The sequence below is a fragment of the Siphateles boraxobius genome, unplaced genomic scaffold, assembly GCF_051911475.1.
Source record: "Siphateles boraxobius isolate OS27281-9 unplaced genomic scaffold, OSU_SipBor_1 54, whole genome shotgun sequence".
Taxonomy (NCBI): Eukaryota; Metazoa; Chordata; class Actinopteri; order Cypriniformes; family Leuciscidae; genus Siphateles; species Siphateles boraxobius.
In genome coordinates, this window is record NW_027509180.1 from 1,684,855 (window position 1) to 1,696,231 (window position 11,377).

At 43.2% G+C, this 11,377-nt stretch overlaps 1 protein-coding gene across 3 annotated transcripts in view; it reads right to left on the reverse strand.

Annotated features, from left to right (window-relative positions):
- Nucleotides 1-9,395, reverse strand: part of LOC143714399 (TRIO and F-actin-binding protein-like) — a 38,157-nt gene extending 28,762 nt beyond the window's left edge. Inside the window, exons 1-7 of one of the 3 annotated variants that reach the window (XM_077205505.1) lie at nt 9,094-9,395; nt 7,508-7,653; nt 7,118-7,305; nt 4,417-6,925; nt 2,788-2,893; nt 1,047-1,100; nt 901-972 (exon numbers count right to left, since the gene is read on the reverse strand). In XM_077205505.1, coding sequence (XP_077061620.1) covers nt 901-972; nt 1,047-1,100; nt 2,788-2,893; nt 4,417-6,925; nt 7,118-7,305; nt 7,508-7,653; nt 9,094-9,267 — 3,249 coding nt within the window. In that variant the 5' untranslated portion in view covers nt 9,268-9,395. Of the gene's footprint in view, nt 1-17; nt 326-900; nt 973-1,046; nt 1,101-2,787; nt 2,894-4,416; nt 6,926-7,117; nt 7,306-7,507; nt 7,654-9,093 lie in introns of those variants that run through there. The other 2 variants (XM_077205504.1, XM_077205506.1) reach the window with 2 other exon arrangements.
- Between the last annotated feature and the right edge of the window lie 1,982 nt (nt 9,396-11,377).

Below are 11,377 nucleotides of genomic sequence, written 5' to 3' on the forward strand. Positions count from 1 at the left end.
ATTAAACAGCAACTCACCGTCATGATGTTCAAATCCAGCCGCAGCACAAACAGAAACGCAGATTAAACGCACCACATCTGAAAAGCTTTAGCGCTGCCGAGTTTTACTAAAGCTGAAGATGATCATGTTTAATAATACTTTTACTGTTTAAATCGAAAGATCGCAGCGTAAGTTTGACGGAACTCGCGCTGCTGTCGGTCTTCCCGGGGCGGTTCGCGATTATAGTTCAGCGGAAGCGAGCGGCCAATCGGAATTGCCCAGCGAAGCACAACAACCAATCAGCAGCGCCCGGCGCAAGTGAGCGGCCAATCAGAACCGCCCAGCGATGTACAACAACAAATCGGCAGCGCGCAAACAACCCTCTCACAGTAAACCTGCTATGGTGGTTTAACACATTACTAAAATAATGGGGACATCTCAATACTTAAGCGCCCACTCCAACATGTTCACATAGTTAAATATAAGACAAATAAGCACAAAAAAGAAAAAAGATCAAGATTAAAAGATGACACATAAATGTTAAAGTGAAGTACATCCGAAAATGACTCACTAATCATTTACTCACCCTCATGTTGTTCCAAACTCGTATGAAACTAACTTAGATGTTGATCTAATCAGTTCTACTTAAAGATGAAAGTGAATGATGACTGAGACTGTCATTCAGCCTAACATCTCCTTTGTGTTCCAGAGAAGAACAAAGCAAAACGGGTTTGGAACAACAACGGTGTGTTAACGATGACAGGGTTTATATTTATGTGTGAATGATCCCTGTAAGTGTGTGTGTGTGTGTGTGTGTGTGTGTGTGTGTGTGTGTGTGTGTGTGTGTGTGTGTGTGTGTGTGTGTGTGTGTGTGTGTGTGTGTGTGTGTGTGTGTGTGTGGTGTGGTAGTGAGTGACGTGCCTGTTGCTGCATTGGTTCTTCATCAGTCTGATCCACGCTGCAGGAGAAATACACTGAGGGTCTGTGTGTTTTCTGCAGAACAAACACACACTGGTGTAATTTAGCGTTGAAGGACCTCAAGTGTTTCTTAAGAGATGTGACTGTACCTGCTTCTGTCTGGATGATCCGGACGGCTGCTCCTCGACCGGACTGCTCGCTCTCTGTCAAACACACACACACACACACACACACACACACACACACACACACTATATACATGAGACACACGGGTTCGTGAACATGGACCTGGGCAGACGTGTGTGCAAACAGTGTGTTTGTGTTTGTTTTTTGATGTCTTTCATGATAAGATACTCATGCTGGCTGGGTTTAACCATTGGAGAGTACAAGGGTGAGTGGTTTTCCCCTACGGAGACGCCATCTTTGATGGCATAAGCTGTTGTGTTTACAAAGTTTTACAAGCAAATTTAGAATATTTCTTTCCGTTTATAATGTTATGCAAATCATGAAGAGACAAAATGACAGAGATTATAAAGAGACTCTATTAACACAAGACAGAGAGAGGTACAATGCGAAAATTTCAGTCATAAATGGTGTGGATCCGTATGCGCTAACGAAGGAAGCCCTGAGCACGGATTATGCAGCTTTGCCTCAGATACAGTATTTTCATGTGTACCATTATCTGGTATTGGCTAGGAGTTTTTACACATGTGAGCAACTCCGAGCCTGGAAATCACTGGAGGCGTACAATCGGTTTGCCGAGGGTTGGGTTGGTGACGTTTGCTCAAGTGCAATCAATGGAAAATTAGTCAAAATAGCAAATGTAGCATGATGCTAGACTGTCTATTAAAAAGCCATAGCCTCCACAACTTAATTCCTATGTTCCCCTTAAAACAGTCTAATGACGGGTATACTGTAAAATCCAAATTTAACTGAACCTCCGGCACGATTTGAACATCCATTGACCCAGCAGGAGATGACCATTTTCACTTTTTATCACGACATTAACTCGTTTCAGCTTCTTCTTCTTCTAATGTTCTGCCCACAGAAATGGCGCCGGATCGGCAAATGCCCGAATGTTGTGACGTCATGTAGGAACTATGTATAGCACTAACTATAATGATGACACTAACAATAACTATACAGATAACTAACCATTACTGTAACGATAACTATAACTATAACGGCAAAGATAACAAAAACGATAACTATAATGATAACGATAACTGTAATGATAACTAACCATAACTGTAACGATAACTATAACTATAACGGCAAAGATAACAAAAACGATAACTATAATGATAACGATAACTGTAATGATAACTAACTAACGATATCTGTAACAATAATTATAATGAAAATCATAACAATAACTATATTAGTGTACACACCAGCTGACGATAACATTGTTTATTTTAAGAGTATACTGCAGTTTTGTCGTCTGGCGCTTTAAAAGCTCAAGCTCTCTAAAGCAGGAGGGATTCTGATTGGCTGTCAGTGTTTTTATCGTTCATCAATATCAGAAAATTTGCTCTGAAAGTGATTCCAATGAAATTGTTCCACTGTGACATTATAGTTGTGGTTTAGACTCAGAGCCGGATTATCCATAAGGGCACTTGGGCCAGTGCACACGGGCACCAACCATTCACAACCACTAGGGGGGCATCACCTGACACAAGCTTTTGGAGTGGGGGGATGTGTCTTAATACGGCCCTGTTTAGACTTCACTGTTTTCGCAGAGATAGAACAATTGTTAAAACTTTATGGTTATATTTATTATGATAGTTATCATCCATGGTGAGAAGGGGCATTTAGAAACAGGTTTACAGCACTTCTCCTGGGCCTGTGATAGAATTGAGCTGTGAATGTAAGAGGACGTGTGTTTACCTGTGTGTGCAGGGAGCTGGACGAGTGAGCCCTTGATAGTGTACCACTGTCTCTTTCATCCTCTAGCTCGTCCGATTCCCAGTGAGGAGATTTGCTCTGGGAGTGACTGGAAACACACAAACACAGATTCAGCTAACCTGGGTCACTAGCTCATCATGACCATGAGTCTGAAGATCCACTAAATCCATAAGAAATCTGATTCACAATATTCTATATATTGTATGAACGGTATATCGGCTGGTATTTGGCATTTTTTTAAATATCGGCATCAGCCGGTAAGTTTTTCTTTTTGACTAATGTGTTGAAAGCGGCACTATTTCTGGCCTCTTTCATTTATTTCTTTCTAATTTATTAAATATTAATTCAAATAAATATAAAGTGTGTGTGTATATATATATATATATATATATATATATATATATCAGCTTAATTTCGGCGACCCTGCTCTCTAAGATATATATTAGGGGTGGAACGGTACATGTATTCGTATTGAACCGAATCGGTACGGGCGTCACGGTTCGGTGCATGAATTAACACGGAGAATACACGGTATAAAAATAAATAAAACTCGCCTGCAAATTAATTAATGTAAAGCGGAACTACTGTTAGATACGCGGGTCCTTTAGGGACACCTAATCTGTTGCCCTGCAAGGTTTGTTTACTTTAGCCTGCCTCCGCAGCGCTAGCCTCCGCTGACCGCGCGCGCGCCTTCCCACATGGACGAGGCATTTATACTTCGCGCTCGCCGGTGTAACGTTACTATTCTTTGAAACGACAGTGTGCGACTCGGTGTAATTGTCCTCTAAAGCATCAGGAATCAGCGGTGAGAAGTAAGGTACACTCGTGAATGTTTATTTTAGTACTTTAGTACTCTACTAACACTTTAGGACACCCAAACCACACTACTAAAGAATCGTGTAAAGCAGTAAACCAGATTATTCCTTGTGACATTAAAAAATGGATATGAGAACGTTATACAACTAAAATTAACGTTATCTTACATATTTTCTAAACATTTTTATTTAGTTTTGTGAACCTTTTTATAAAACATGGCCATTTATTTTTATTTAAAGGGCTTATGTCTGCTATTGTTGGCTAATTTTTTCAATGTAAGCAACTAATTTAGACGCAAGAACTGGGTGTAAAAAATAATAAAATAAAAATGATTGTATTCTGCATTTTTGTTTTGCTTTTCCCTCCATTGTACCGAACTCGTACCGAACCGTGATGTCTGATCCGAGGTATGAACCGAACCGTGACTTCTGTGTACCGTTCCACCCCTAATATATATATATATATATATATATATAAATATATATATATAAAAATGAAAGAGGCCATAAATATATATACATATATATATATATATATATATATCAGTTTTATATCGGCGACCCTGCTCTCTAAGATATCGGCATCGGCCATCAAAAAAACAACATTCAACCATTACCTTACTCATACGTTTATTTCATATTTGGTCCAATTTGATAACTGCCCTTAAGCTCTCACTGCTGTGCTATGAATTATATACAGTTTAATCCTGAATTTCTGATACATTTTTAAACACGCCCTGGCATTGATACTCTTTTTGTACATCGTGTTACTTTGAGAAGAACATTTTCTGTGCACCTGGCCGGTTTGTAGCGGGAAAGTTCTCGTTTCTGACGGCTCTCGACCAGCTGGCTCGGACCCTCCCTCTGGAAGACCGTTTTGACCTTGGGAATGTCAGCCATCATGGCATATTCTTCCTGGTTGAGACCCGATGATCCGGTGGATAGATGACCTGACTCCGAGTCCATGGAGCTCTGGGAAGAGGTGTGTCTTTGGACTGGAGGGGAGGGGCTTCTGTGTCGGCTCGGCACGCGCCGGTTGTTAGGCGTGGAGCTTTGCACCTCTTGGCTTTTCCTCATGCTGCTCTTCTTGCTTCCGTCTTGTGGCGATTCCCAGGCGACAGGGACAGATTTTGGCAAGGAGCTGATATGTTTCTTCTCAGTGCTGTGTCGTGATGGGGAGGAGTTACGCGATACTGATTGGGTGTTGAGAGAGTGGGTGGAGCCTCTCCAGCGGCCTGATAAAGGGGTTGAATCATGGTTACTTGTGGAGTTTCTTACATGAGAGGTGGAGCCAGTTCCGTCACTCACAGTGTTCCTGAGAGGGATGTGGTCTGCGATGTCCCGCCTCAGTGTAGACATACATCTAGACATCTCTGATTTACGGGGAAGAGATTGGCTAGGGGTGTCATTGGCCCGCCTCAAGGGGGAGGGACTGCGGCTCTTGGGGACACGGTTTAATGAGGACTGGCTCGTTTCGGACTTACGAAGCGATGATGAGCCAAGGTTTCGGTGTGTACCTCTACTTGGGGAAGAGTGTCGGCTGTCTCGGTTGTAGCTGTGAAGGGAGCTCTTAGCTTCTGGTGTCTTCATTGTGGTTTGGCTTTGCGTTTCATAACTTTTCCTGGATGGGGAGGGGCTGTTTCTGTCATGACTCTGCCCATTAGACATAGATCTTCTGTCTGATTGGCTAGGCGTTCCGTAGCCCTTCCTGACCGGAGACGCACTGCGTCGACCCTCTCGAATCTGACTTGATGAGCCATTTGTCTCCGGCCTCCCCATCGGGGACTGGCTTCTTGAATCATAGCGGACCTTTGAGGAAGGGGAGGAACTCATTCTGTCAGGACCACGCTCGTATGAGTTGTTTTTCGTCTCAGTTGTCCTAAGAGCAGGACCTTCATAACTCCGTCTGGAGGGGGACTGGCTTCTTGAATCATATCGACCCATTGAGGTGGAGGAACTCTGTCTGTCATGACCGCGCTCGTACAAAGGGCTTTTCTTTTCAGTTTTCTTAACAGCAGGACTTTCATAACTCCGTCTGGAAGGGGACTGGCTTCTTGAATCATATCGGCCCACAGAGGGGGAGGAACTCTGTCTTTCATGACCACGTTCGTCTGAAGGGTTTTTCGTTTCGGTTTTCCTAAGAGCAGGACTTTCATAACTCTGTCTGGAAGGGGACTGGCTTCTTGAATCATATCGGCCCACTGAGGGGGAGGAACTCTGTCTTTCATGACCACGTTCGTATGAAGGGTTTTTTGTCTCGGTTTTCCTAAGAGCAGGACTTTCATAACTCTGTCTGGAAGGGGACTGACTTCTTGAATCATATCGGCCCACTGAGGGGGAGAAACTCTGTCTTTCATGACCACGTTCGTATGAAGGGTTTTTCGTTTCGGTTTTCCTAAGAGCAGGACTTTCATAACTCCGTCTGGAAGGGGACTGGCTTCTTGAATCATATCGGCCAACTGAGGGGGAGAAACTCTGTCTATCATTACTGCGTTCGTATGTAAGGCTTTTCATCTCAGTTTTCCTAAGAGCAATACCTTCATTACTTCGCCTGGAAGGGGACAAGCTTCCACGGTTTTCTCTAGACCCAACGAAGGAGCTGTTGGTATCGGGTTTCTGTAAAGAGCCTTTCAGATCCACGTAAGACTTACTGACAGTACTGACGGTGCCTACGGTGCTCGCAAACGATCTGAGGTTTTTCTGCACACCTCCAGATGAACTATTCCGTGCTGGATTGACCGATGCCCAATCTTGTCCGAGTGAAACACCGCTAGGCCGAAAGCCGACCGTGTTGAGAGACGAGCTGGACTCGGCCCGTCTGAACGGGGAGGTGCTACGGGAGGGAGAGGAGGAGCGTGAGAGGCCGGAACCTCTCTGGGAAGTGTTGAGCGTTCCCGGCTGCCGCAAGGGAGACGTGTGGGGATTTCGTCCACCTCTTCGGCTGGAGGTACCGATCGATTCAGCTTGTTTAAACGGGGTGGGACTCAGTGCTCGGGGACCGGCGAGGGCCTCTACCTCCATGCTGAGATCCAGTGGGTCTGGAGGATACTGCACAGGATAGTCTTCTGCGAGTTGCTCGGGATTCTGAAACTCTGAGGTTCTCCTTTCTGAGGGGACGCCTAGATCCGGGTTACGGAAAGGAATGGCGGCTTTGGGTTCTGGGCTTTTGTTGCTAGGCAGGGGATGCCCTCTCTCAGAATGCCGATAAGGACCAGGGGGACTCTGATCATGGAGAGCTCTGCTCCCGGCAGCCCTTCCCAGAGAGAAATATCCACTCTCCCGATCCCTTCCTTCCTTCACGCTGCCTGCAGACAGAGAGACAAGATCGTGACCTGTGTTAATATGTGAACTGATACCCTGCAATCATGCACCATGACGCAGCACTCAGGAAAAGCCTGTGCAACCCGACTCCACCTGACACCTCAAACTGCCACTCTGACTATCCCAACAACACCACAAGCTGCTCGGATGGTAACTGAATATTGGTGTTTCCTCACCGTGAGAAAAACCGATCTGGCCAAAGCCATCCCGGCGACTCTGAGAAACCTCTGTCCAGGAACGGGGGCTCGCCCGGTGTGGCGGCGGATCCAAGCGGGTCATTCTACGGTAGGATGAAGGATGATGAAGGAGGCTGGAGTATTCCTCGGGACCGGCAGAGATCCTGTACACGGAATCGTCACCCTGACTGGGATTAAAGTTGCATACGTAAGAATGATGCCAGAACTCAACACACTCACAACCTTTTTATCTCCAAAACACATTCTTGGAGCAAAGTATGCAATGCAAAGTTTTAAAAAACTTCTTATAATACAAGATAAATATCATAACAACAGCGTGGACTCAATTTCAAGACTGAGTAACATGCAAGGGCTCTTTAACAGGCTTACCTGTCCGAGCTTTGGTCGTCGTCTCCGTCACACAGATACAGGTCACAGTCGGGACTCAAGATGCAGAGGGAGCTCTCCTCAAAGCCCCGCCCCCCTCTGCTGACATCACAGTAGCTGCTGACCACTGACAGCACATCTGAGTCCTCCTGATTGGTGGACGGAACACACACAACCAATCAGAGGGCAGCGCATTACAGATGAAACCATATGTGTAACCCATGATGTTCTGAAGGAACTTTAAAGCATCAGAAGAGATGGTGCTGTGAATCCATCTTATACTAAACCAAGGTTTCAGCATTAGTAATGTTAGGGGTTATTTATCACTAATAGACACCCTTTGCTCCAAATAAAATAAGGCTAGATCTAGGTATTGTTAACTGGAGATTTCTGAGGAAATTAAGCAACTAAAATAGCAATTCACATGCAGTATCACACACACACACACACACACACACACACACACACACACACACACACACACACACACACACACACACACACACTGTACAGGTTTAGGGTTTCACAGCTGTAACTCTGTCTGGTTTGTGGCTTTTCTTCTCATCATTATTTCAGATGAGTGAATAATCAGCAGCTGAAATATCAGTATTCGTCAAATACGGATGAACAAACGCTTTTCAGATGATAAACATGATTACGTGAAAACTCTTTTCTGTCAGGTAATATTTAACAGCTCTAGTGGATCAAAGAGTGAATAATGTGTTCCCTGGTAATGTTAGATCAGTCATCATCACTGGTAACTCTTGAATAACTCTAGACATGGATGATTCCTCAAATCAGGTGTGTTGTTGAGGCCATTGATGTTACTTTACTGAGGGATCAGACAAATCATTTTACCTGCTGAACCGCAAAACAGGTGAAAAAATCCAACAGACGCACATTGAAGGAAGAACCTGAGCCACATTTACAGACCAGAAGAGGACATTTTCATGCCATGCAGGAAGAAAACACCACCACACTGAATGAACACTGGTAAAAATGATGTGTTGGATTTACTATGTATACTAAATATATATGCACCATTTTTGCATCACACTTTTTAAGTAAACCAAAATTTGAATAATTTTACTTAAAATGAACTAAAAAACCTTTGTTATATGGTTTTCTTGTTAATTTAAAGTGCATTTATTCCAATTTAAATTACATAAAAAGTGTGATGCAAGAATTGTGCATAACAACTCAATAATATATTTATGTCAGTGTGTTTCGGCAGTGTTCAGCTGTCGAAGTCTCTCTGTGAATGTATCATGTTACTCTGATGCCGCAAAGAGACGAAAACGATCCGATTTCATTCATTAATAATGGAAATGTGTGCGCGCACGTCATCCACTCTCCTGTATTACTTGAATTAATGACTCTAATTTATTACACACTGCATCTGTCATTATTATATAATCCGAACTCACACTGCAGAGTTTCGCTAATGTACACTTGACCAGTTACTAGTTAGCTACTAACCTACTTACTGATGCAGTCTGTCTCTCTCTCTCTCTCTCTCTCTCTCTCTCTCTCTCTCTCTCTCTGTGTGTGTGTGTGTGTGTGTGTGTGTCGCTATCTGTGCGTCTCACCTTGGCGCTGGTGTCTTTCTCGTCAGAAGCGCGTGGCCCGGGCGCGTGCTCGCCGCCGCTGCAGGTGTTATGCAGGTGTTTCTGTCGCAAGCAGTCGTGGCAGCGGGTGGAGTCGAAGATGTTGGGCTGGAACTTCGGGCACACAGGCTCATCAGCGGCAGCCAGGGGCATCATGGGTAATCTTTAATCGCCTTCACACACATGCAGGTTCAAACGCACACAAAACAGCAGAAAACAAGCACACCAAGAGACAGACCGAGTGAGGGAACGTGTGTTACCCGAGCAGCAGATGAGGGTCGATTGAGTTTGAGATGAACACTAAACTCTCTCTCTCTCTCTCTCTCTCTCTCTCACTCACACACACACTCGTCCCATTGGCTCGCTCAACAATAGCAGACAGTGATGCTGCACGTGTGTGTCCATCTGTTGTGTGTATTAAATATCAGAGACGTGCAGCAGCTTCTGCACAACATCAACAACACACACACACACACACACACACACACACACACACACACACACACACACACACACACACTAACCCTACCCCTAAACATACCCATCACAGAAAACTTTTTGCAGTTTTACATTTTCAAAAAAACTAACTCATTCGGTATGATTTATAAGCTTGTTTCCTCACTTTAGGTCCCCACAGTGACACGAGTCCCCATGAGTCTTTGTGCATTCAGGTTTAAGTCCCCCCACCCCCCTCCCACACACACAAACACACACACACACACTCCTTCACCTGAACACACACTGCTCATTTCAGAAGAGAAAGACTTGAGGAATATTTGGGATAAGACAAGTGCATTCAAATGTCTGTATTGAACAACACCCTAATAATTCAATTTTTTTGTCAACTTGTTTTCTTTCAGTAATGTGCCAATAATGTGAGCATATTATTACTGTGAACTTAATTAATTTGAGTCCACTTAAAAATATTTTAAATACAGAGATTTTCCCTGGATCAGTAACTACACAATCACTGCCTGTTAAATAAAGCAACATGCAGTGTATCATCAGTGTTTGTTGATCTTCTCCTGGACTGAAGCACAGGCTCTACTCTTCAGCACAATGGGGTCATACAACACTGTCACAGCCAGAGAAAAACACAATGTTAAAGAGTCAAGGGTGAAGAGACCAACTAATACAAACACAGATCACCATAACGATGACTACACACCTTATTATTTTCAATAAAACATCTAAACCTCTGTTAATTCCCAGAGGTGTCGAGTAACAAAGTACAAATACTTCGTTACCTTACTTAAGTAGAAATTTTGGATATCTATACTTTCCTGGAGTAATTATTTTTCAGCCGACTTTTTAATTCTACTCCTTACATTTTCAGGCAATTATCTGTACTTTCTACTCCATACATTTTAAAAATAGCCACGTTACTCCTATTTCATTTCGGCTTGTGTTTATTCCGGCTTGTCATCGTTCAAAAAAAAAAGAAAACTTATCCAGATAAATTGCGCCATCCGGATAGAGTGAATTTGATTATGGTTGGATGAGAAGTATAAACATATACTATTCCGACACCCTATTGGTTTGTACGTGGTCCATCACACCTGCAATGTGACATTGTTGCCATTAGCTATACTATATAATTGAGCATAGTACATACCAGGAAGGTATCAATCAGGATTATGAGTTATTTTTATTTTTTAATTAATCACTTGGATTAATCATTCATTTTGACAGCACTAATGTTTATTGTATATAGAGGGTAATTGTTACTAAGCCTGCCCTGGGTACGCCAATGTTCTTGTCTGTTGCCCTCAGATTCCTGCAGCTATGCATATGTACATTTACACTGCAATAAAGGTTATTGATAACATGCCTCTGAAGTTTGACTTTTTGCACCCTTACAATACTTATAGGCAACTAGTTATCATCTCTTCTGCTTCATGAAACACGTTAATGCTCAGTAGTACACATATATGGTTCTTTAATGTATTTACATTGTACTAAAATGCGTTCATTTTCAATGGGCATATATGCGGCTGAAACAGGGAGCCGAGTGCATCCCAAATTTATTAACATTAATATAACATTATGGCCTTTAGAGAAATGTTTTTTGAGGAGGTGGTAGTGCACTATAGGCCCCTGTTGCGCCGCCGCATTTGTCCTTAATGACATTTTCTTCCTTACATTACTTTCACCTTCTATAGAAGTCTTTTTAAACCCTAGTATCTATACTTCTACCTGAGTAATGAATATGAATACTTTTGACACCTCATGTACATTGTAGGGTATGAGCGCAGAATCATGAAGT